Source organism: Salmo salar, chromosome ssa23 (genome assembly GCF_905237065.1).
Source record: "Salmo salar chromosome ssa23, Ssal_v3.1, whole genome shotgun sequence".
In the NCBI taxonomy this organism is placed as follows: Eukaryota; Metazoa; Chordata; class Actinopteri; order Salmoniformes; family Salmonidae; genus Salmo; species Salmo salar.
Genome location: NC_059464.1, coordinates 47,827,082 through 47,854,219, shown reverse-complemented (window position 1 = coordinate 47,854,219; position 27,138 = coordinate 47,827,082). Strand labels below are relative to the sequence as shown.

Here is a 27,138-nt window from a genome sequence, read left to right as displayed (position 1 = left end):
TAGTATCTATGTGGACCCTACTACAGTTTAACCAGCTCAGCTATAGACTACACCAGCATGACTAGTATCTATGTGGACCCTACTACAGTTTAACCAGCTCAGCTATAGACTACACCAGCATGACTAGTATCTATGTGGACCCTACTACAGTTTAACCAGCTCAGCTATAGACTACACCAGCATGACTAGTATCTATGTGGACCCTACTACAGTTTAACCAGCTCAGCTATAGACTACACCAGCATGACTAGTATCTATGTGGACCCTACTACAGTTTAACCAGCTCAGCTATAGACTACACCAGCATGACTAGTATCTATGTGGACCCTACTACAGTTTAACCAGCTCAGCTATAGACTACACCAGCATGACTAGTATCTATGTGGACCCTACTACAGTTTAACCAGCTCAGCTATAGACTACACCAGCATGACTAGTATCTATGTGGACCCTACTACAGTTTAACCAGCTCAGCTATAGACTACACCAGCATGACTAGTATCTATGTGGACCCTACTACAGTTTAACCAGCTCAGCAGTACTATAACAGAGATAAAACCCAGGATAGAGGGGCTGAGTGAATGTGGTCTGGACTCTGTGGAGGAGGGTCATTGTGTCAGAGACACTGTAGAAGGACAGAGTACCTGCCTTGTGATCCAGGTACACTCCTACTCTGGAGGACTGAGGGCCTGATACTTTAGTCTTAACATTATTGTGTATGAAACAATAACCACCTCTATAGCACTGTAAACTCCAGGACTTGTTATTGTTTCCAAATCCACCATCTGACCCTGTTCTGCTGATGTCTTTATATGAGACTGCTGTTTCAACCCTGTCCCTAGTCCACTCCACCTCCCAGTAACAGCATCCAGACAGACCCTCTCTACACAGAACCTGACAGTAGTTGATGAATCTGTCTGGATGGTCAGGATACGGTTGGACTTGGCCTGTATGGGTCACCTTTCTGTTCCCTTCAGACAGAGAGAGGTGTGTGTATGCTGTGTTTGGGTCCAGTGTGAGTTGACAGGAATCTGGGAGAAGAGCAGAGCAGAGACCAATGAGGGGAGTCAGAACAATAAGTTAAGTCAGATACTGTATCTACCCTGTCTTTGATTAGAGCATATCAGAGATCAAATCAGAGAAATATGAGGAGTCAGATAGATACCCAGTCTTTGATTAGATCTACTATTGCTATATATTTCTAGAGGGATTGTTAGGAGTGTCAGTAAAAAGTGACTGTTAGTTACTTCACAATAAAGAGACTCACATTGTAACAACTGTTCTCTGGTCTTGGGCTCTGGAGGCAGTAAAACATCCACTATATTCACTACAGACACACAAACACATTGACAGAGAGAGGGAATGTTATCATCATACCATATTCCACATGTATATGACTAGTAGGGAACTTTCAATGGTCGAAAGTTGATGTTCTTATTGTTTTCAACACACCTGTAGTGGAGATCTTGGTCCATTCTCCTTTAAGGAAGTCTTCTAGTTTCTCTCTCAGTTCAGACACAGTCTTACTCACATCTCCAAAGTACTGAAGTGGACGGACAACGATGCTGGGTAAGTCTGAAGATACACTGATACTGGAGAGAGACTGATAACTCTGGAGAGAGAGAGACAGAGAGAGAGACAGAGAGAGACAGAGAGAGAGAGGGACGGACAGAGAGAGAGAGAGCAAGAGAGAGAGAGAGAGAGAGGGACCGAGGCAGAGAGAGGGACAGAGACAGAGACAGAGAAGGACAGACAGAGAGAGAGAGAGAGAGAGAGCGAGAGAGAGAGAGAGAGAGGGACCGAGGGAGAGAGAGAGGGACAGAGACAGAGACAGAGAAGGACGGACAGAGAGAGAGAGAGAGGGAGATTTAATTCACACACACACACACACACACACACACACACACACACGGTTGCAGATTGCATTGTACTTATTTTTCATGCAATCTTATTCATTTGTTTACAACTATTCTTAATTTTATTGACACCGGTATTATAGTAATGTATGTATGTATGTATGTATGTATGTATGTATGTATGTACACTGCTCAAAAAAATAAAGGGAACACTTAAACAACACAATGTAACTCCAAGTCAATCACACTTCTGTGAAATCAAACTGTCCACTTAGGAAGCAACACTGATTGACAATAAATTTCACATGCTGTTGTGCAAATGGAATAGACAACAGGTGGAAATAATAGGCAATTAGCAGGACACCCCCAATAAAGGAGTGGTTCTGCAGGTGGGGACCACAGACCACTTCTCACTTCCTATGCTTCCTGGCTGATGTTTTGGTCACTTTTGAATGCTGGCGGTGCTTTCACTCTAGTGGTAGCATGAGACGGAGTCTACAACCCACACAAGTGTCTCAGGTAGTGCAGCTCATCCAGGATGGCACATCAATGCGAGCTGTGGATAGAAGGTTTGCTGTGTCTGTCAGCGTAGTGTCCAGAGCATGGAGGCGCTACCAAGAGACAGGCCAGTACATCAGGAGACGTGGAGGAGGCCGTAGGAGGGCAACAACCCAGCAGCAGGACCGCTACCTCCGCCTTTGTGCAAGGAGGAGCAGGAGAAGCACTGCCAGAGCCCTGCAAAATGACCTCCAGCAGGCCACAAATGTGCATGTGTCTGCTCAAACGGTCAGAAACAGACTCCATGAGGGTGGTATGAGGGCCCGACGTCCACAGGTGGGGGTTGTGCTTACAGCCCAACACCGTGCAGGACGTTTGGCATTTGCCAGAGAACACCAACATTGGCAAATTCGCCACTGGCGCCCTGTGCTCTTCACAGATGAAAGCAGGTTCACACTGAGCACGTGACAGACGTGACAGAGTCTGGAGACGCTGTGGAGAACGTTCTGCTGCCTGCAACATCCTCCAGCATGACCGGTTTGGCAGATGGATCAGTCATGGTGTGGGGTGGCATTTCTTTGGGGTGCCGCACAGCCCTTCATGTGCTCGCCAGAGGTAGCCTGACTGCCATTAGGTACCGAGATGAGATCCTCAGACCCCTTGTGAGACCATATGCTGGTGCGGTTGGCCCTGGGTTCCTCCTAATGCAAGACAATGCTAGACCTCATGTGGCTGGAGTGTGTCAGCAGTTCCTGCAAGAGGAAGGCATTGATGCTATGGACTGGCCCGCCCGTTCCCCAGACCTGAATCCAATTGAGCACATCTGGGACATCATGTCTTGCTCCATCCACCAACGCCACGTTGCACCACAGACTGTCCAGGAGTTGATGGATGCTTTAGTCCAGGTCTGGGAGGAGATCCCTCAGGAGACCATCCGCCACCTCATCAGGAGCATGCCCAGGCGTTGTAGGGAGGTCATACAGGCACGTGGAGGCCACACACACTACTGAGCCTCATTTTGACTTGTTTTAAGGACATTACATCAAAGTTGGATCAGCCTGTAGTGTGGTTTTCCACTTTAATTTTGAGTGTGACTCCAAATCCAGACCTCCATGGGTTGATAAATTGGATTTCCATTGATTATTTTTGTGTGATTTTGTTGTCAGCACATTCAACTATGTAAAGAAAAAAGTATTTAATAAGATTATTTCTTTCATTCAGATCTAGGTGTCACGTCCTGACCAGTAGAGGGTGTAGTTGGGTCAGGACGTGGCAGAAGGGAGTGTGTGTTTTTTATTGTTTCATTGATTTTGGCGTGTGACTTCCAATCAAGCACAGCTGTAGAGGGTTGTGGTTGATTGGGAGTCACACATAAGTTGCCTAGGTTTCCTTTGTGTTTCGTGGGTAATTGTTTCTTGTTTAGTGTGTTTGCACCTGACAGGACTGTTGGCTGTCAGTTTCCTTGTTTTGTTTGTTATAGTGTTTTTTCTAATTAAATTGAAAGATGAATACTAACTCCGCTGCATTTTGGTCCATTCCTGAAGACAGCCCTTACAGAATTACCCACCAAACCCGGACCAAGAGGCGGAAGAGGAAGGAGCAGCAGGAGTATAGCGTTATGGACCAATGGACTTGGGAACAGATCCTGGACGGAGAGGGACCATGGACTCAGGCTGGGGAATATCGCCTCCCGCAGTGGGAGATTGAAGCGGCGAGAGCGGAGAGGCGCTATTACGAGGAGAGAGAGCGCAACGAGCGCGAGAGGCAGCCCCAAGGATTTTTTTTGGGGGGGGCACACGGGACAGTCGGTGGAGCTGAGGTCGGAACCAGAGCCAGTCGGGATGACATTGGAGGTGAGCGAGGGATATGAGACAGAGACTGTGACGGGATTAATGGGGAAATTAGGAGAGAGAGAGATGAGAGAGCTGCTAGTATGGTGCATTAAGTACGGCATTCGCCCTAATGAGCGTGTCGTGGGAATGATGTCACCTGAGGCAGCTCTCCATACTCGTCCTGAGGTGCGTGCTGGTTGTCTGGTAAAGACTGTGCCTGCGCCCAGAAACAGGCCTCCTGTATGTCTTCCCAACCCTGCACGTCCTGTGCCTACGCCCAGAACCAAGCCTCCTGCATGTCTTCCTATCCTGGTCAAGCCCGTGTCTCCTCCACGGACCAGTACTCCAATGGGTCTCCCTATCCTGGTCAAGCCTGTGTCTCCTCCACAGACCAGTCCTCCAGTGGGTCTCCCTATCTTGGTCAAGCCCGTGCCTCCTCCACGGACCAGTCCTCCAGTTGGTCTCCCTATCCTGGTCAAGCCCGTGTCTCCTCCGCAGACCAGTCCTCCAGTGGGTCTCTCCACCCTGGTCTCTCCTGTGCCACCTCCTCAAACCAGGCCTCCAGCGGGTCTTCCCAGACTGGTGAGTCCAGGGCCTGCGCCCAGAGCCAGGGCTCCGTTATGTCTCCCCAGCCTGGTGAATCCTGAGCCGGAACTGCCAGAGTGGCCAGACTGCCCGGAACTGCCACAGTCACCAGAGCTGCCCGCCAGTCAACTGTCACCAGAGCTGCCCGCCAGTCAACAGTCACCAGAGCTGCCCGCCAGTCAACAGTCACCAGAGCTGCCCGCCAGTCAACAGTCGTCAGAGCTGCCCGCCAGTCAACAGTCGTCAGAGCTGCCCGCCAGTCAACAGTCGTCAGAGCTGCCCGCCAGTCAACAGTCGTCAGAGCTGCCCGCCAGTCAACAGTCGTCAGAGCTGCCCGCCATTCAACAGTCGTCAGAGCTGCCCGCCATTCAACAGTCGTCAGAGCTGCCCGCCATTCAACAGTCGTCAGAGCTGCCCGCCAGTCAACAGTCGTCAGACTGCCCTGAACTGCCGGAGTGGCCAGACTGCCCTGAACTGCCGGAGTGGCCAGACTGCCCTGAACTGCCGGAGTGGCCAGACTGCCCTGAACTGCCGGAGTGGCCAGACTGCCCTGAACTGCCGGAGTGGCCAGACTGCCCTGAACTACCCGAGTGGCCAGACTGCCCTGAACTGCCCGAGTGGCCAGACTGCCCTGAACTGCCCGAGTGGCCAGACTGCCCTGAACTGCCCGAGTGGCCAGACTGCCCTGAACTGCCCGAGTGGCCAGACTGCCCTGAACTGCCCGAGTGGCCAGACTGCCCTGAGCTGCCGGAGTGGCCAGACTGCCCGGAGCTGCCGGAGTGGCCAGACTGCCCGGAGCTGCCAGAGGTGCCCGCCTGCCAGGATCTGCCAGGGTGCCCTGCCTGTCCTCCGGCCCAGCCCGAGTGGCCCTCCTGCCCTCCGGCCCAGCCCGAGTGGCCCTCCTGCCCTCCGGCCCAGCCCGAGTGGCCCTCCTGCCCTCCGGCCCAGCCCGAGGGGCCCTCCTGCCCTCCGGCCCAGCCCGAGTGGCCCTCCTGCCCTCCGGCCCAGCCCGAGGGGCCCTCCTGCCCTCCGGCCCAGCCCGAGGGGCCCTCCTGCTCTCCGGCCCAGCCCGAGGGGCCCTCCTGCTCTCCGGCCCAGCCCGAGGGGCCCTCCTGCTCTCCGGCCCAGCCCGAGGGGCCCTCCTGCCCTCCGGCCCATCCCGAGGGGCCCTCCTGCCCTCCGGCCCAGCCCGAGGGGCCCTCCTGTCCTCCGGCCCAGCCCGAGTGGCCCTCCAGTCCTCCGGCCCAGCCCGAGTGGTCTGTCTGCCAGGGTCAGCCCGAGTGGCCCGTTCTGCCCGGCGCAGCTATCGGCGCCACCAAAGTGGGCGACGCCGAAGGTGGAGCGAGGTCCACGTCCTGCACCTGAGCCACCTCCAGGATAGGTGGGTTGGGGAGGGAGGGTGTAGCACAGTGCCGTCGGTGACGGCAGCCACCCTCCCTTCCCTCCCTTACTGTTTAGGTGTTCCTTTTTGTTGGGGATTTTCTTGTGTGTTCTTTTTTTAGGTGCATCCCGGGGTCTGCACCTTGAGGGGGGGGTACTGTCACGTCCTGACCAGTAGAGGGTGTAGTTGGGTCAGGACGTGGCAGAAGGGAGTGTGTGTTTTTTATTGTTTCATTGATTTTGGCCGTGTGACTTCCAATCAAGCACAGCTGTAGAGGGTTGTGGTTGATTGGGAGTCACACATAAGTTGCCTAGGTTTCCTTTGTGTTTCGTGGGTAATTGTTTCTTGTTTAGTGTGTTTGCACCTGACAGGACTGTTGGCTGTCAGTTTCCTTGTTTTGTTTGTTATAGTGTTCTTTCTAATTAAATTGAAAGATGAATACTAACTCCGCTGCATTTTGGTCCATTCCTGAAGACAGCCCTTACACTAGGATGTGTTGTTTAAGTGTTCCCTTTATTTTTTGAGCAGTATATGTATATTATTAGTATTTAGTTTTTTTTCAATGTACTTTACTCAAACCAGTGAATATCACTTATTATAAATGAGATCATTAACTATCAGCTCTTGGAATTTCCAGGGCCTAAACTCTTCACATTTTGGTTATAAAACAACAAATCCAGAATTGATTAAAAACATCAAGGGACAGGACATCATAATCCTACTGGAAACATGGTGTCGTGGAGACATAGATACTCAGTGTCCCTCAGGCTATAGAGAAAGTTTACTACCATCAATCAAACATAAAAATGTTAAACGGGGCCGAGACTCAGGTGGAATCATAATTTGGCATAAGCAGGACTTAGCACTGAATGAAATGAAAAAAGGTACCAGTCACATTTGGCTAAAACTTAACAAAGGTACAATCTACTGTGACAATGATGTATACATATGTGCAGCTTATGCTCCTCCTTCAGATTCACCATATTATGATGATCAGTTTTTCGACAATCTCCACACAGAAATCATTTGTAACGGCTGTCTTCTGAAATGAACCAAGGCGCAGCAGGTATGTGAATACTAATTTTTTAATTAACCAACAAAAGGAGTAAAGCATCCACAGGAAACAATAAACATGACAGCAGCAACAGTTTGCAGGCTAAAAAACGCAGTGCAAAACAACCACCCACAACCCCAAAGATAAACACACACACCTATATAGGACTTCCAATCAAAGGCAACTCAACACACCTGCCTTCAATTGGAAGTCCCAATCAACAATACAAACATACCCAACACAAACATGCCACGTCCTGACCAAAACTAAAACACTAGCTCCATCTGCTGGTCAGGACGTGACAGTACCCCCCCTCAAGGTGCAGACCCCGGAATGCACCTACCAACAGAAAAACACCAACAAAAAACCCATAAACAATAACCCTTAAACAATAAGGGAGGGAAGGGAGGGTGGCTGCCGTCACCGACGGCACTGTGCTACACCCTCCCTCCCCAACCCACCTATCCTGGAGGTGGCTCAGGTGCAGGCCGTGGACCTCGCTCCACCTTCGGCGTCGCCCACTTTGATGGCGCCGATAGCTGCGCCGGGCAGACGGGCCACTCGGGCTGACCCTGGCAGACGGACCACTCGGGCTGGACCGGGGGACAGGAGGGCCCCTCGGGCTGGGCCGGGGGACAGGAGGGCCCCTCGGGCTGGGCCGGGGGACAGGAGGGCCCCTCGGGCTGGGCCGGGGACAGGAGGGCCCCTCGGGCTGGGCCGGGAGACAGGAGGGCCCCTCGGGCTGGGCCGAGGGCAGGAGGGCCCCTCGGGCTGGGCCGGAGGGCAGTCTGGCCACTCGGGCAGTTCAGGGCAGTCTGAACACTCGGGCAGTTCAGGTCAGTCTGGCCACTCGGGCAGTTCAGGGCAGTCTGGCCACTCGGGCAGTTCTGACGACTGTTGACTGGCGGGCAGCTCTGACGACTGTTGACTGGCGGGCAGCTCTGACGACTGTTGACTGGCGAGGCTGGGTTGACACACTAGACTCCTGATGCGTGGGGCTGGTATAGGACGTGCCAGCCTGGAGACACGCACCTCCATGCTAGTGCGTCTGGCGGGAAACACCGGACCGAAAGGGCGCGCTGGCGGTCTTGATTGTAGGGTTGGCATCCCCCCTTCCGGTTCGATGCTCACCTTGCCCTGGCACCTGCGGGGCGCTGGTACTGGGCGAACTGGGCTGTGCGTCCGTATCGGCGAGATGGTGCGTACCACAGCGTAACATGGCGCCCTCCACCTCATATGCACCTCCCTGTAGTCACGGGTAGCTGGCTTACGGCTCTTCCCTGGCCTGGCCAAGCTACCTGTGTGCCCCCCCCAAAAAATCTTGGGGCTGCCTCTCGGGTTTCCTAGCCAACCGTGTTCCAGCGTAACGTTCCCGATGGTTCCTCTGTCCAGCTGCCTCCACTCTCCTGAGTGCCTCCACCTGTTCCCATGGGAGGCGATCCCTTCCGGCCAGGATCTCTTCCCAGGTGTAGGCTCCCTTGCCGTCCAGGACGTCCTCCCATGTCCATTCCTCCCTTTTTCTCTCCTGTCGCTACTCCTTCCTCTTCCGCTGCTTGGTCCTTGTTTGGTGGGTGGTTCTGTAACGGCTGTCTTCTGAAATGAACCAAGGCGCAGCAGGTATGTGAATACTCATTTTTTAATTAACCAACAAAAGGAGTAAAGCATCCACAGGAAACAATAAACATGACAGCAGCAACAGTTTGCAGGCTAAAAAACGCAGTGCAAAACAACCACCCACAACCCCAAAGATAAACACACACACCTATATAGGACTTCCAATCAACGGCAACTCAACACACCTGCCTTCAATTGGAAGTCCCAATCAACAATACAAACATACCCAACACAAACATGCCACGTCCTGACCAAAACTAAAACACTAGCTCCATCTGCTGGTCAGGACGTGACATCATTACATTTCAGGCAGAGGGTAAAGTGCTTCTTTGTGGAGATTTCAATGCAAGAACAGGTTCTGAGCCTGACTACACTGATGAGGGAGGTAACTACCACATATTTGGACACCCCTCCTTGTACAGTAGCCCTATTATAAATAATAGAAACAGTCCTGACCAAATACTGAACAAAAATGAGAAGGAGTTAGTGAATCTCTGTCGAGCCTTAGGCCTGTACATGCTTAATGGTAGAGTCAGAAGGGACTCTTTAGGTCGGTTTACTTACTGCTCAGCTCTTGGGACAAGTGTAGTCGATTATGCCATCACTGACATCGACCCCTCCTCCATTCGCCTGTTGGGACTAGGGGGCAGTATTTGCACGGCCAGATAAAAAACGAACCTGATTTAAACTGGTTACTACTCCTGCCCAGAAACGAGAATATGCATATAATTAGTGGATTTGGATAGAAAACACAGGCCAAAACCTGAGAAGATTCCATACAGGAAGTGCCCTGTCTGACAATTTGTTGTCCTTCAGTTGCATCTCTATAAAAAATACAGCATCTCTGCTGTAACGTGACATTTTCTAAGGCTTCCATTGGCTCTCAGAAGGTGCCAGAAAGTGTAATGGGGTGTCTGCTGTCTCTGGGCGAAGAACAGAAGGAGAATTTGTGAGTGGTCAGCCTGGGAACAGTGACACTGGAGATGCGCGTTCATGAGAATTCTAAAAAAAATTCTCTCAGCCTTTGAATGAATACAACGTCGCCCGGTTGGAATATTAAAAATATTTTACGAGAAAAATAGCATAAAAATTGATTTTAAACAGCATTTGACATGCTTCGAAGTACGGTAATGGAACATTTTGAAATGTTTTGTCACGAAATGCGCTCGCGCGTCACCCTTCGGATAGTGACCTAAACGCATGAACAAAACGGAGGTATTTGGATATAACTATGGATTATTTGGAACCAAAACAACATTTGTTGTTGAAGTAGAAGTCCTGGGAGTGCATTCTGACAAAGAACAGCAAAGGTAATCCAATTTTTCTAATAGTAATTCTGAGTTTGGTGAGGGCCAAACTTGGTGGGTGTCAAAATAGCTAGCCGTGATGGCCGGACTATGTGCTCAGAATATTGCAAAATGTGCTTTCGCCGAAAAGTAATTTTAAAATCTGACACTGCGATTGCATAAAGGAGTTCTGTATCTATAATTCTTAAAATAATTGTTATGTATTTTGTGAACGTTAATCATGAGTAATTTAGTAAATTCACCGGAAGTTTGCGGTGGGTATGCTAGTTCTGAACGTCACATGCTAATGTAAAAAGCTGGTTTTGGATATAAATATGAACTTTATTGAACAAAACATGCATGTATTGTATAACATAATGTCCTAGGAGTGTCATCTGATGAAGATCATCAAAGGTTAGTGCTGCATTTAGCTGTGGTTTTGGTTTTTGTGATATAAATGCTTGCTTTGAAAATGGCTGTGTGATTATTTTTGGCAGGGTACTCTCCTGACATAATATAATGTTTTGCTTTCGCTGTAAAGCCTTTTTGAAATCGGACAGTGTGGTTAGATTAACGAGAGTCTTGTCTTTAAAATGGTGTAAAATAGTCATATGTTTGAGAAATTGAAGTTGTAGCATTTTTGAGGTATTTGTATTTCGCACCACACGATTCCACTGGCTGTTGACTAGGGTGGGACGCAAGTGTCCCACCTAGCCCAGGGAAGTTAGTGCATTCACTGTCAGACCACAGACACCATTGTCAGATCACAGTCAGATCAACGTGTTTCTGAACAAATTAATCGGCAATACTCATTCAAAAAAACAGCCCAATAAACTCTACAACATAAACCAATCCTACGGATGGGCTCCAAACAGTGCACAGAGATTCATTGAAACGTTGAAATCAAATGAAATGATGAACTCTATACAGTTTTTCAATATCTCACAATACCAAAACAATAAAGATGATGTCAATTCGGCTACTCAAAACATCAACTGCATATTCCAAAAAGCAGCATCGAAAGCAAATTTGAGAAAACCAAAGAAATGCAATATCAGAAACAAAAAACAAAATGTTTCTGATAAATGGTTTGATAATGAATGTAAAACAATTAGAAAACACCTAAGACAGATGTCAAACGAAAAACATAAGCAGCAAAAAAAACCCAGAGCTACGATATGAATACTTTGAAACTCTGCAACAGTATAAACAAACACTGAAACACAAGAAATTGAATTATACCAACAAGACACTTGATGAAATTGAAAACGCAATTGACCAAATCAGTTCTGGGACATGTGGAACAATTTAAGCACATCAAAGCCACAAGAATTAGCCATACAAGATGTAGGAATTTGGAAAACATATTTTGATAATCTATACAAAAACATCCCACAAAAAGACTTACAACAGAACCAATTAGAAATTAAAGAAAATTGAACATCCTTGAATCAGTCATTAAAAACAACCAAAATCCATTAGATTACCCAACAACCCAACAAGAACTAAATGAAAAGCTCAAATCTATTAAATCAAAGAAGGCTTGTGGTCTAGACAACATCAGAAATGAAATGCTGAAAAACAGCACACCTGAGTTGCAAAATGCTGTGCTTAAATTGTTCAACATGGTTTTAACTTCTGGCTGCTTCCCTGATGTCTGGAACCAGGGGCTCATCTCCCCTACTCACAAAAGTGGAGACAAATCAGACCCCAATAATTACAGGGGAATTTGCGTAAACAGTAACTTGGGAAAGGTTTTCAATAGCATTTTGAATTCAAGAATTCAAACCTTTCTTCAAGAAAAAAATGTAATAAGTAAATGTCAAATTGGCTTTCTCCCTAACCATCACACTACTGACCATATATACACCTTACACACACTAATTAATAAACACGACCACCAAAAAACAGAGGGCAAAATCTTTGCTTGCTTTATTGACTTTAAAAAAGCATTTGATTCTATTTAGCATGAAGGGCTATTCTACAAAATTCTCCAAGGTGGGCTTGGTGGTAAGGTGTATGACTTAATAAAATGTATGTACACATAAAATAAATGTGCAATAAAAATCAAAAACCAAAGAACATAATTATTTTCACAATGTCGAGGTGTGAGACAAGGCTGCAGTTTGAGTCCAAACCTTTTCAACATTTATATCAATGAATTAGCAGACATGTTGGACCATTCTCCAGCCTCAGGACTCACACTATTTGACACAGAGGTGAAATACCTGCTATATGCTGATGACTTGGTACTTCTATCACCAACCAAAGAAGGTCTTCAACAGAACATTAATATTCTAGAGCAATATTGCCACAATTGTGCCCTGGCAGTAAATTTCCAAAAAACGAAAATCATGATTTTCCAAAAGAAAACCAGATGTCAGAAACACAAATATAAATTCACCCTGAACAACACCATCATTGAACACACTAACAATTACACCTACCTTGGTCTGACCATATCTGCATTGGGAAACTTTAACCTCTATGGGGCAGGCGGGACGAATTCGTCCCACCTACGTAACAGCCAGTTGAATCCTGTGGCGCGATTTTCAAATACCTTAAAAATCCTATTACTTCAATTTCTCAAACATATGACTATTTTACAGCTATTTAAAGACAAGACTCTCGTTAATCTAACCACACTGTCCGATTTCAAAAAGGCTTTACAACGAAGGTTGTAACTATGGTCCAAAATAATCCATAGTTATGTTCCAACAGCGACGTTTTGTTCGTGCGGCGCATTTCGTGACAAAAGATTTGTAAATATTTCATTACCGTACTTCGAAGCATGTCAACCTCTGTTTAAAATCAATTTTTATGCCATTTTTCTCGTAAAAAAGCAATAATATTCCGACCGGGAATCTGCAATTAGATAAACAGCCGAAGGAAAATATATCACTGGGTCGAATCGGGCACGCGCCTAATTCCATTGTCCTCTGATGGGCCACTTGGCAAAGGCGATTATGTGTTTCAGCCTGAGGTTGTCTCGTCATCGTTCAGGTTTTTCCCGGGCTCTGAGAGCCTATTGGAGCCGTAGGAAATGTCACATTACAGCTAAGATCCTGACTCTTCAATAAACAGAAGCAAGAACAACAACACCTTGTCAGACAGGCCACTTCCTGCATGAAACCTTCTCAGGTTTTTGCCTGCCAAATGAGTTCTGTTATACTCACAGACACCATTCAAACAGTTTTAGAAACTTTAGGGTGGTTACTATCTATATGTAATAAGTATATGCATATTCTAGTTTTTGATGTTGAGGAAATCGTTTCCCTCCAATAACCGGCAGTCAAGTCAGCGTCACAAATTAAATAATTAAAATTAGAAAACATTGGTAAAATATTATATTGTCATTTAAAGAATTATAGATTTACATCTCTTGAACGCAATCAACTTGCCAGATTTAAAAATAACCTTACTGGGAAATCACACTTTGCAATAATCTGAGCACTGCGCCCAGAAAAATACGCGTTGCGATACAGACTAGACGTCATGTTGGGGAGATCTAAAATCGAAAATACTATGTAAATAATCCATTACCTTTGATTCTCTTCATCAGATGTCACTTCCAGGTATCACAGGTCCATAACGAATGTAGTTTTGTTCAAAAAAGCTCATCATTTATGTCCAAAAATCTCCGTCTTGTTAGCACATGATCTAAGCCAGCCGGACTTCTCGTCATGAACGAGGGGAAAAAATATATTTACGTTCGTTCAAACATGTCAAACGTTGTATAGCATAAATCATTAGGGGCTTTTTTAACCAGAACATGAATAATATTCAAGGTGGACGAATGCATACTCTTTTATAACGTATTGGAACGAGGGTACCCAACATGAACTCGCGCGCCAGGTGTCTAATGGGACATCATCGTTCCATGGCTCTTGTTCGGTTAGATCTCCCTCCAGAAGACTCAAAACACTTTGTAAAGGCTGGTGACATCTAGTGGAAGCAATAGGAAGTGCCAAAATATTCCTCAGCCCCTGTGTTTTTCAATGGGATAGGTTTAAAGGTAATACAACACATCAGGTATCCACTTCCTGTCAGAAAATGTCTCAGGGTTTTGCCTGCCAAATGAGTTCTGTTATACTCACAGACACCATTCAAACAGTTTTAGAAACTTTAGAGTGTTTTCTATCCATATATAATAAGTATATGCATATTCTAGTTACTGGGTAGGATTAGTAACCAGATTAAATCGGGTAGATTTTTTTTTATCCAGACGTGCAAATGCTGCCCCCTAGCCCTAACAGGTTAAAGCACTCCAAACCCAAGAGCTGAGCCCAGAAATGAGCCCTCTCAGTCAGCTGGTGTTGGACCTCACCAACCAAGCTGACACCAGCACTGCTTCAAAAGAAAGAATTCAAATAAACAAAATCATGAACCAATCAAAGGACTCATATTTACAACATTGGAAAAAAGAAACAAAATCCCAAAGCCGACTAAATTGCTGTCTGACCCTAAACAGAGAATATGAATTGGCTGATTATCTCTACTCTGTCAGAGATACGAAGCAGAGACAGATCCTTACCAAGTACCGGCTGAGTGACCAACTGGCTGATTATCTCTACTCTGTCAGAGATACGAAGCAGAGACAGATCCTTACCAAGTACAGGCTGAGTGACCACCGATTGGCAATCGAAACTGGCAGACATTAAAAGACATGGCTACCCAAAGAGGAGCGTGTATGTGGTCACTGCACGACAGGGGAGGTAGAAAAAAAGATGCACTTTCTCCTTTACTGTGATAAATATTCCTCACAAAGAGATTCCTTATTCACAGAAATGACAACATTTATTCCAAATTTGAACTTATTAAACCCAGAGGAAAAACTAAAATTACTCATGGGCGAAGGAGCAATAGCTCCTCTTGCAGCCAAATATGTATTTGCCTATGTCACGTCCTGACCAGTTTAAAGGTTATTTGTTATTGTAGTTTGGTCAGGACGTGGCAGAGGCTATTTGTTTTATGTGGTTCGGGGTGGTGTTTTTGTAGAAGGGTATTTGATTTATGTATTCCGGGGTTTTTGGGCACTGTTCTGTGTTTATGTATTTCTATGTTTAGTCTAGTTAGTTGTATTTCTATGTTTAGGTTAATGGGGGGTTGGACTCTCAATTGGAGGCAGGTGCCTTCTCGTTGCCTGTGATTGAGAGTCCTATATATGGGTATGTGTTTGGTTTAGTGTTTGTGGGAGATTGTTTCTTGTTTTGCGTGTGTGAGCCTTACAAGACTGTTTAGTTCTTCGTTCTTCTTTTGTTATTTTTGGTGTTTTCTTGGTGCAAATAAATATCAAGATGAGAATCCACATTCCTGCTGCATTTTGGTCCTCCATTCCCGACGACAACCGTGACAGAATCTCCCACCACAAATGGACCAAGCAGCAGAGTAAGGAGCAAGGGGAATTCAATATGGACTGGCGGGAGAAATGGACGTGGGAGCAGATTCTGGCCGGAGAGGGCCCATGGAGGAAGTCTAGTGAGGACCGGGGACGCTACCGGGGAACACGACTGGTGAGGAAACCGGAGAGGCAGCCCCGATAATTTTTTTTGGGGGGGGCACACGGACAGATCGGCTGAGCCGAGGATGGAACCAGAGCTAGTCGGGTAAAATTGGAGGTGAGAGAAACAGAGACTATAAAGGAGTTGATGGGAAAATTGGAGGAGAAAAGGATGAGAGAGCTAATGTGTTGGTGTATTAGGCACGACATTCGCCCTACAGAGCGTGTCCTAAAGATATCACCTGAGTCAGCGTTTATTACTAGTCCTGAGGTGCATGCTAGCTGTCTGGTGAAGATGGTACCAGCACCACGCACCAGGCCTCCAGTTTGTCAGCCCAGTCCCACTCGTCCTGTTCCCGTTCCCCGCACTATCCCTGAAGTGCGAACCCCTAGTCTGGCACGTCCAGTACCAGCACCACGCACCTGGTTTCCAGCGCGTCAGCCCAGTCCGACTCGTCCTGTTCCCGCTCTCCGCACTAGCCCTGAGGTACGTGTTCCCAGGCTGATACCTCCAGTACCAGCACCACGCACCAGGCTTCCAGTGCGTCAGCCCAGTCCGACTTGTCCTGTTCCCGCTTCCCGCACTAGCCCTGAGGTGCGTGTTCCCAGGCTGATACCTACTGTACCAGCACCACGCATCAGGCATCTAGTGCGTCAGCCGCTTGCCAGTCAGGAGTCGCCAGAGCCGCCCGCCAGTCAGGAGTCACCAGAGCCGCCCGCCCGTCAGGAGTCGCCGGAGCCGCCCGCCAGTCAGGAGTCGCCGGAGCCGCCCGCCAGTCAGGAGTCGCCGGAGCCGCCCGCCCGTCAGGAGTCGCCGGAGCCGCCCGCCAGTCAGGAGTCGCCAGAGCGGCCCGTCTGCCAGGATCAGCCAGAGCGGCCCGTCTGCCCGGATCAGCCAGAGCGGCCCGTCTGCCCGGATCAGCCAGAGCGGCCCGCCTCGCCGGATCTGCCAGAGCGGCCCGCCTCGCCGGATCTGCCAGAGCGGCCCGCCACGCCGGATCTGCCAGAGTGGCCCGCCGCGCCAGATCTGCCAGAGTGGCCCGTCTGCCCAGATCTGCCAGAGTGGCCCGTCTGCCCAGAGCTGCCAGAGTGGCCCGTCTACCCGGGACCGAAGGAATCTACCTGTGACCCGGAACCGAAGGGGTCTGCCTGTGACCCGGAACCGAGGGGGTCTGCCTGTTACCCGGAACCGAGGGGGTCTGCCTGTGATCCGGAACCGAGGGGGTCTGCCTGTGACCCGGAACCGAAGGGGTCTGCCTGTGACCCGGAACCGAAGGAGTCTGCCTGTGACCCGGAACCAAAGTAGTCTATCAGCGACCCGAAACTAAGTAAGTCAGTTGACGATCAGGAACTAAAAATTATTAACTATGTATTTAATGAGTCTGCCTACAGTGTGGAAAGGAAGAGGTCTGCCTACGAGCCGGAACAAGGGGAGTCTGCCTACGGCCCGAAACTAATCAAGTCTGTCTGCATTCTGGAGGACAGTAGGCCGGAGCCTGAACCACCACCTGTATAGGTGGGCTGGGGAGGGGGGGTGTAGCACAAGTGCTGTCGGTGACGGCAGCCACCCTCCCTTCCCTCCCTTTAGTTTAGGGGGATTTTGTGTTGTTGTTTTATTTTTTTTATTTTTTTATGAGGTGCATCCGGGGTCTGCACCTTTAGGGGGGGTACTGTCACGTCCTGACCAGTATAAAGGTTATTTGTTATTGTAGTTTGGTCAGGACGTGGCAGAGGGTATTTGTTTTATGTGGTTCGGGGTGGTGTTTTTGTAGAAGGGTATTTGATTTATGTATTCCGGGGTTTTTGGGCACTGTTCTGTGTTTATGTATTTCTACGTTTAGTCTAATTAGTTGTATTTCTATGTTTAGGTTAATGGGGGGTGGACTCTCAATTGGAGGCAGGTGCCTTCTCGTTGCCTCTGATTGAGAGTCCTATATATGGGTATGTGTTTGGTTTAGTGTTTGTGGGAGATTGTTTCTTGTTTTGCGTGTGTGAGCCTTACAAGACTGTTTAGTTGTTTGTTCGTTCTTCTTTTGTTATTTTTGGTGTTTTCTTGGTGCAAATAAATATCAAGATGAGCATCCACATTCCTGCTGCATTTTGGTCCTCCATTCCCGACGACAACCGTGACAGCCTGCCATAGCCTGAGGGACACTGAATAATAACATCTGCATAGTAAGCAGTAACTTACTTATTATTACTATTATTGTTATTACTATTATTATTGTTGTTTATCATTCCAAATAGTAGTAGTATGGGTGGTAATGGTAATGATAGCAGTTTAGTGATGGTGGTGGTAGTAGTAGTGGTAATGATGATAGTAGTTGTAGTACTGATGTAATCGTGAAGATGACCGTTAATTTAGTTATAAGTTAGTTATAGATTCAATTTCCATATTTATATTTTTATATTTATTACATTCTACTATTTTACTATTATTTTACTACTTTTATTGTTATTATTTTTATATTTAATATTGTATTATTATTTACTGCCATTTCAAATTATTATTTGTTATTGTTTATTATTGTATTACAATGCATATTGTATACATTGTTGCTTGGCAATATTGACACAATGTTTTTTTGAATTTGAATTTGAGAGAGAGGGACAGCGAGAGAGAGAGAGAGAGAGAGAGGGACAGCGAGAGAGAGAGAGAGAGGGACAGCGAGAGAGAGAGAGAGGGACAGCAAGAGAGAGAGAGGGACAGCGAGAGAGAAACAGCAAGAGAGAGAGAGACAGTGAGAGAGAGAGAGACAGCGAGAGAGAGAGAGAGAGACAGACAGCGAGAGAGAGAGAGAGAGAGAGGGACAGCGAGAGAGAGAGACGGACAGCGAGAGCGAGAGAGGGACAGCGAGAGAGAGAGAGAGAGAGAGAGAGAGAGAGAGAGAGAGAGAGAGAGAGAGAGATGGACAGCAGGAGAGAGAGAGAGAGGGAGGGACAGAGAGAGCGAGAGGGACAGAGAGAGAGAGGGACAGAGAGTGAGAGGGACAGAGAGAGAGAGGGACAGAGAGAGAGAGAGAGAGAGAGAGAGGGACAGCAAGAGTGAGAGCAAGAGCGAGAGACAGACAGACAGACAGACAGACAGACAGACAGACAGACAGACAGACAGACAGACAGACAGACAGACAGACAGACAGACAGACAGACAGACAGACAGACAGACAGACAAACAGACAGACAGACAGAGAGGGACAGAGGACAGAGGGACAGAAAGATAGAGACGGACAGAGAGAGGGACAGACAGACAGAGAGAGTGGGAGAGACAGGGACAGAGAGAGAGGGAGAGACAGGGACAGAGAGAGAGGGAGAGACAGGACAGAGAGAGAGGGAGAGACAGGGACTGAGAGAGAGGGAGAGAGGGACAGAGAGAGAGTGAGAGACAGGGACAGAGAGAAAGGGAGACACAGGGACAGAGAAAGAGGGAGAGAGGGACGGACAGAGAGGGAGAGAGGAAGAGAGGGACGGACGGAGATGGAGAGAGAGAGGGACGGACAGAGAGAGAGAGAGGGACGGACAGAAAGTGAGAGGGACAGACAGAGACAGAGAGGGACGGACAGAGAGTGAGAGGGACGGACAGAGAGAGAGAGAGGGACGGACAGAGAGAGAGGGACGGACAGACAGAAAGGGACGGACAGAGACAGAAAGGGACAGACAGAGAGTGAGAGAGGGACGGACAGAGAGTGAGAGAGGGACAGAGAGAGAGAGAGAGAGGGATGGACAGAGAGAGAGAAAGAGAGAGAAAGGGACAGACAGAGAGAGAGAGAGACGGACAGAGAGAGAGAGAGGGACAGACAGAGAGAGAGAGAGGGACGGACAGAGAGAGAGAGACAGGGGCAGACAGAGAGGGAGAGACAGGGACAGAGAGAGAGGGAGAGACAGGGACAGAGAGATAGGGAGAGACGGGGACAGAGAGAGAGAGAGAGAGAGAGAGTGACGGACAGAGAGAAAGAGTGACGGACACAGAGAGGGACGGACAGAAAGAGAGGGACGGACAGAGAGAGAGGGACGGACAGAGAGAGGGACAGACAGAGAGAGAGGGACGGACAGAGAGAGGGACGGACGGATGGACAGAGAGAGGGACGGACAGAGAGAGGGACGGACAGATTGAGAGAGGGACGGATGGACAGAGAGAGAGAGGGACGGACAGAGAGAGAGAGACAGACAGACAGAGAGAGAGACAGGGACAGAGAGAGAGGGAGAGACAGGGAGAGAGAGAGAGGGAGAGACAGGGACAGAGAGAGAGGGAGAGACAGGGATGGACAGAGAGAGAGAGAGAGAGAGAGAGAGAGAGAGAGACGGACGGATGGAAAGAGAGAGAGAGAGAGACGGACGGATGGACAGAGAGAGTGGGACGGATGGACAGAGAGAGAGAGGGGGACGGACAGAGAGAGAGAGAGGGACGGATGACAGAGAGAGAGAGGGGGACGGACAGAGAGAGAGAGAGAGGGACAGACAGAGAGAGAGAGAGGGACAGACAGAGAGAGAGAGAGAGAGAGGGACAGACAGAGAGAGAGAGAGAGGGACAGACAGAGAGAGAGAGGGACAGGGATGGACAGAGAGAGAGAGAGAGAGAGAGAGAGAGAGAGAGAGAGAGAGAGAGAGAGAGAGAGAGAGAGAGAGAGAAAGAGTGATGGACAGAGAGAAAGAGGGACGGACAGAGAGAGAGGGAGAGACAGGGACAGAGAGAGAGAGAGAGAGAGAGGCGGACAGAGAGAGGGAGAGACAGGGACAGAGAGACAGACAGGACAACATAATAATTGAGATGAATAATTTCACATGAAGTTAATTTCATATCACATGTAACAAGGCAGTTTAGTTACCTGGAGGAAATGGATGTGATCCTCTGTGTGTGAGAGCTGCTCCAGCTCAGTGCTTCTCTTCCTCAGCTCAGCTATCTCCTGCTTCAGTTGCTCCAGGAGTCCTTCAGCTTGACTCACTTGAGCCTTCTCTTGGGCTCTGATCAGCTCCTTCACCTCAGAGCTCCTTCTCTCAATGGAGCGGATCAGCTCAGTAAAGATCTGATCACTGTCCTCCACTGCTGCCTGTGCAGAGCGCTGTTAAGAGAGGGAGACAGAGAGAGAGACAGAGAGAGAGACAGAGAGGGAGACAGAGAGGGAGACAGAGAGAGAGAGAGAGACAGAGAGAGAGACAGTAGGTAGTGACCATTTTAGAAAATCATGGGACATATAGTCTTTGGTTGCATGCTATTTTATGTCAATCATATTGCTGCTTGTAGCCTATTGTAAGGCGTGGGTGTATGTAGATGAGGATTCAAATGCAGGAAACCAGCGATTCGGTGTATGGGCTTTCACCTGTCTGGGCTAGGGGGCAGTATTTTCACGGCCGGATAAAAAACGTACCCGATTTAAACTGGTTACTACTCTTGCCCAGAAATGAGAATATGCATATTAGTAGTAGATTTGGATAGAAAACACTCTGAAGTTTCTAAAACTGTTTGAATGTTGTCTGTGAGTATAACAGAACTCATATGGCAGGCCAAAACCTGAGAAGATTCCATACAGGAAGTGCCCTGTCTGACAATTTGTTGTCCTTCTGTTGCATCTCTATCGAAAATACAGCATCTGTGCTGTAACGTGACACTTTCTAAGGGAATGTCCTCTTGGTGTAATGGTCATGATGTTGGTTTATCCCACAGTAAATCAAATCAAATCAAATCAAATGTATTTATATAGCCCTTCTTACATCAGCTGATATCTCAAAGTGCTGTACAGAAACCCAGCCTAAAACCCCAAACAGCAAGCAATGCAGGTGTAGAAGCACGGTGGCTAGGAAAAACTCCCTAGAAAGGCCAAAACCTAGGAAGAAACCTAGAGAGGAACCAGGCTATGAGGGGTGGCCAGTCCTCTTCTGGCTGTGCCGGGTGGAGATTATAACAGCACATGGCCTAGATGTTCAAATGTTCATAAATGACCAGCATGGTCAAATAATAATAAGCATAGTAGTTGTCGAGGGTGCAACAAGTCAGTAACACAAGAGTAAGTGTCAGTTGGCTTTTTCATAGCCGATCTTTGACAGTATCGCTACCGCTCCTGCTGTCTCTAGAGAGTTGAAAACAGCAGGTCTGGGACAGGTAGCATGTCCGGTGAACAGGTCAGGGTTCCATAGCTGCGGGCAGAACAGTTGGAACTGGAGCAGCAGCACGGCCAGGTGAACTGGGGACAGCAAGGAGTCATCAAGACAGGTAGTCCTGAGGCATGGTCCAAGGGCTCAGGTCCTCCGAGAGAGAGAGAGAGAAAGAAAGAAAGAAAGAAAGAAAGAAAGAATATTTAAATTCACACAGGACACCGGAAAAGACAAGAGAAATACTCCAGATGTAACAGACTGACCCTAGCCCCCCGACACATAATCTACTGCAGCATAAATACTGGAGGCTGAGACAGGAGGGGTCAGGAGACACTGTGGCCCCATCCGATGAAACCCCCGGACAGGGCCAAACAGGTAGGATATAACCCCACCCACTTTGCCAAAGCACAGCCTCCACACCACTAGAGGGATATCTCCAACCACCAACATACCATCCCGGGACAAGGCCGAGCATAGCCCACAAAGATCTCCACCACGGCACAGCCCAAGGGGGGGTGCCAACCCAGACAGGAAGACAACGTCAGTTACTCAACGCACTCAAGTGACGCACCCCTCCCAGGGACGGCATGGAAGAACACCAGCAAGCCAGTGACTCAGACCTGGGTTCATATCCTGTTGGTTACATTAAGCAGTCTATTCTCTGAAAGGGGTCCAGACAGCCTGTTCCCAACAGTGGAGGTCGTGGGATTGGATAGGAGCCTGTCTCTCCCTCTCTCTGACTGGAGGAGAGAAGTGAAATGGTGTCTCCTCTGGTCAACAATACTGACCTTGAAAGACTCCACAGCCTGTTGGAGCTCCTTCAGCTCCTTCTCTCTCTCCTGGAATCTCTGCTGGACCTTCTGCTGACTCATCCCCAGCTGCCTCTGTGGAGAATCACTCTTCAATGAGCTATCAAGCTTTATTTGTCCAGTAGATCAATAGTATAGTAATGTGACATAGGGCCCATAGAATAAAAGGATACAAATATTGAGGAAGTGTCTTCGTGAAAATATATCATTATTTTGACATGTGAATGATTATAGTTTTAACAGAACACAAATCAGGGCATTGATTGGGTGTTTGATAATGAATGATAATGGTGTTTGATAACAAATGATAAAGAAGTTTGATAACAAATGATAATGATGTTTGATAACTAATGATGTTTGACTTGTTGATTTCTAGCTTGAAATAGACTTATTCATGTTACCATACTATAACATATTGATGACTTTACATGTATAAGGAATGTATATGTTGGGGTCAATGAAGGGTGGATAGGAACTTGGTGTATGGAAAGTTACTGAGTGAGACAAGGGGAAGTGCTGAAATATTCTGTTCAAATATGTTATTGTTGAATATCAATGTTCCTAAAGAGGGAGACAAAGGGCAACTAGTTTCAGTTTCTGATAAGGCAGGCCAGCTGCAGAACTAGAGAGGAGCCAGGAATTCAACAGTCTAGTTAGTCTCTGATAAGGCAGGCCAGCTGCAGAACTAGGGAGGAGCCAGGAATTCAACAGTCTAGTTAGTCTCTGATAAGGCAGGCCAGCTGCAGAACTAGGGAGGAGACAGGAATTCAACAGTCTAGTTTCAGTCTCTGATAAGGCAGGCCAGCTGCAAAACTAGGGAGGAGACAGGAATTCGTCTCAAGTTCAAGTCAACAGATGAAGTGAGAAGACACCTCTGGGAGGGGGGCCAGAGGGGTCCACCCCAACGACCCTCCTACTACAGTCTTATCTCACACACATACACTTCCACACCCACCAAGGTTCTAGCATCAGGCAGGACCATGACTACACCAGTGACAGGAACCAATTAAGTTCCTGTCTAGCAACAGAGATGTATTGGCCGTCTAGATGTGTAAGTAGTTGATCTCGCCTAGTATGAGGTTATAAATATATGTTCTTGTGTCTTTGTCTTTGCAGCTGTATGACCCAGTGTGTGAATAAACTTGGTTTGAGTCTTTAAAAAAATTATGATAAATCTTTTTTTACTTTACCTTTATTTAACTAGGCAAGTCAGTTACTAACACATTCTTATTTTCTTTTTTATCCCCTTTTTCTTACCAATTTCATAGTATCCAATTAGTAGTAGTTACAGTCTTGTTGCTGCAACTCCCGTACGGACTCAGGAGAGGCGAAGGTCAAGAGCCATGCGTCCTCCGAAACACAACCAAGCCACACTGCTTCTTGACACAACGCACATCCAACCCGGAAGCCAGCCGCACCAATGTGGAAGCCAGGAATCACCGTGCAACCTGGTCAGCATGTACCCAGCCCGCCACAGGAGTCACTAGTGCACAATGAGACAAGGACATCCCTGCCGGCCTAACCTTCCCTAACCCGAACAACGCTCGGCAAATTGTGCGCCGCCCCACGCTCCTCCCAGTCGCAACCTGGTCAGCATGTACTGCATGAGACAAGGACATCCCTGCCGGCCTAACCTTCCCTAATCCGAACAACGCTCGGCAAATTGTGGGATTAGCTAATTTAGCCAGCTAAACTAAAGACCCTCAAGCTAACAACAGGCACCTTTGTTCATGTCATGGGATCGTTGGAAAGCTCTCTATCAACCAAATATGTGGATAAACGTTGGTCATTTGATTCGATGTAATGTTTATATGGCTAACGTTATATAGTTGCCGTTGGCTGAATATCAACGACATTTAATTTCACCTGTAAGGTAAACTAACAGTCAACTAGGGGTCTGTTCCTCAAAATATCACAGGAGTCGGAGGTTCAAGACTTTTATGGGGGGGGGCGATGACATGGTTAACTTGGCTATCTGAAGAAAAAAAAAACAGTATGGCGATGAACTAGCTTCACAGCTGCAACAGAGCCTGGGTTCAAACCCAGAGTCTCTGGTGGCACAGCTAGCACTGCCTTAGACCCCCTGTGCCACCAGGGAAGCAAGTCAGTTAAGAACAAATTCTTATTTTCAATGACATTCTTGGTTTAGGGGCAGAACGACAGATTTGTACCTTGTCAGATCTTGCAAGCTTTCGGTTACTAGTCCAACGCTGCCGCCCTGGAGTTTGTGATCATATTTGTTCTGCCCTGGATCGATTTCACTTGAATGATCTCATATTCAAACAGCCTTAGTTCCTACTGTATCTTTAATTATTTGTCTATCAGACAGTCGCCAACAAGTTGTTCTGGTCTTACCTGTTTCTCATTCCTCTCTGCTGCAGCTGACACTGTATCATGGCCTTTATGCTCATCCATTGTACACAGCATACAGATACACTGCTGATCGGTACGACAATAAACCTCCAGCAGTTTGTCATGATGAGAGCAGATCTTCTCTTGTAGTTGTGCGGTGGCTTTGACCAGCTTGTGCTTCTTTAATGCAGGAAATTCATAGTGAGGTTGGAGGTGAGTCTCACAGTAAGAGGCCAGACACACCAAACAGGACATGAGGGCTTTCTGCTTTCTGGTCCCAGTGCAGAAATCACATGCCACATCTCCAGGTCCAGCATAGCACAGAGCAGGAGGGGGAGCAGCCTGGAGTCTTGTCTTCTTCAGTTCCTCCACCATATCAGCCAACATGTTATTTTTCCTCAGATTAGGCCTTGGAATGAAGGTCTCTCTGCACTGAGGACAGCTATAGACCCCTTTCAGAGCATCCTGATCCCAGCAGCCCTCAATACAGATTCTACAGTAATTGTGTCCACAGGCAGTAGTGACTGGCTCTTTCAGTAGATCCAGACAGACAGAACAACAGAACTGGCCCTGGTCCAGCAGAACTCCATTCTGAGCCATTTTGATGGTTGTTCACTCTCACAAAGACAGACGACACAGAGACTCAGATATGTTTTGTTTCCACAGAAGTTAGTTTTTGGGAGGTATGGACTTTCTGGTTCTGCCAGATAGGTGAGTTTAGAGGGTTCGAAGGAGGGAGGGGTTAGAGGAAGGGAGAGAGAGAACTGCATGCAACGTTGAGAAGCAGACAAATATTTTAGTTCCTAGGTTAGGACCTTTAATATTAAATGGAGTGGTTAGAATATATAAAGGGTAACAGTTTCTATGAAGTACATATTGTAATTATTTTAATGACCTTTAAAATGCCTTATAATACACTTATGTGTTATAACACTGATTTTAAGTGTCTATAATAATTCTTAAGTGGTTGTAATAAGGAGGGGACTTGATATTGATCCAATGTTCTGTAGTTGAAATGAATACTGTATGTATTGACTGATCATTGAGAATGGGGTAATACTTTACATTACAGTGTGGTTATTACTGTTAGGTCTAGGGTCAGGGTTAGAGGTACTACATTCAGCAGTAACCCTAGACATATCTAGGACTAAAAAGAGAAGACGTTTTACAATCAGAGTTCTTTGTATCTCTTCTTAGTCATACAGATCCCCCCCCACATCTTATAGGTGGACGGGGTTATGAACATATCCAATACATTATTTCTGAAACCAGAAGAAATGAAACTGTCTTTCAGCAGGAAAAGCTTCTCTAATAATCCTAACCATGGCTGGGTGTCTTCAGAGGCTGAGGTATAGAGACACACTTTCAAGGTGGGAGGTATCCTTGTGGTTTAGAGACTGAGAGGTATAGAGACACACTGTCAAGGTGGCAGGTATCCTTGTGGTTTAGAGACTGAGAGGTATAGAGACACACTGTCAAGGTGGCAGGTAGCCAAGTGGTTTATAGCGTAGGGACAGTAACTGAAAGGTCGCTGGTTTGAATCTCTGAGCTGACTCGGTGAAACCTCTGTCTATGTACCCTTGAGCAAGGCACTTAACCATAATGCTCCACTAAGTTGCTCTGGATAAGAGCTTCTGCTAAAGGACTAAAACATCTGGCTGTGCTTTCATGTCAAAACTGTTATTCTATTCTAGTCATGGTAAAACCCAGATGCAGACAACGTCGAATTAACAATGTTTTAATAATCCAACAGGGGCAATAGACAGGTCAAGGCAGGCAGGGGTCAGTAAACCAGAGGTGGGGCAATGGTACCGGACGGCAGGCAGGCTCAGAGTCAGGGTAGGCAGAGGTCAATAATCCAGAGGTGGGGCAAAGGTACTGGACGGCAGGCAGGCTCAGGGTCAGGGGCAGGCAGAGTGGTCAGGCAGGCAGGCTCAGAGTCAGGACAGGCAAGGGTCAAAACCTGGAGGGCGAGAAAAAGAGAGACTGGAAAAGGCAGTAGCTGAGACACAAAAACGCAGCTTGACTTAACCTCTCTAGGCTAGGCGGGACGAATTCGTCCCACCTACGTAACAGCCACTGCTATCCTGTGGCGCGATTTTCAAAACCTTAAAAATCCTATTACTTCAATTTCTCAAACATATTACTATTTTACAGCCATTTAAAGACAAGACTCTCGTTAACCTGTTAGGGCTAGGGGGCAGCATTTGCACGTCTGGATAAAAAAAATGTACCCGATTTAATCTGGTTACTAATCCTACCCAGTAACTAGAATATGCATATA

The 27,138-nt window shown here is 47.5% G+C and overlaps 1 protein-coding gene across 1 annotated transcript; it reads right to left on the bottom strand.

The window, feature by feature from the left end:
- Positions 1-433: 433 nt before the first annotated feature.
- On the bottom strand, positions 434-25,521 carry LOC106604343 (tripartite motif-containing protein 16). The gene is made up of 6 exons (XM_014198879.2): positions 24,858-25,521; positions 22,482-22,577; positions 20,430-20,663; positions 1,453-1,612; positions 1,268-1,327; positions 434-1,031 (listed from the first exon to the last, which is right to left on the bottom strand). The coding sequence occupies exons 1-6, from the start codon at positions 25,452-25,454 to the stop codon at positions 517-519; spliced, it is 1,662 nt and encodes a 553-aa protein (XP_014054354.2). The 5' UTR covers positions 25,455-25,521; the 3' UTR covers positions 434-516.
- Between the last annotated feature and the right edge of the window lie 1,617 nt (positions 25,522-27,138).

Coding starts and splice junctions, on each gene's coding strand:
- LOC106604343 (XM_014198879.2), bottom strand. CDS start 25,454: ATGGCTCAGAATGGAGTTCTGCTGGACCAGGGCCAGTTCTGTTGTTCT. Junction 22,578..24,857: donor CAGAGAGGAATGAGAAACAG/GTAAGACCAGAA, acceptor GATTCTCCACAG/AGGCAGCTGGGGATGAGTCA. Junction 1,328..1,452: donor GACCAAGATCTCCACTACAG/GTGTGTTGAAAA, acceptor GTGTGTCTGTAG/TGAATATAGTGGATGTTTTA.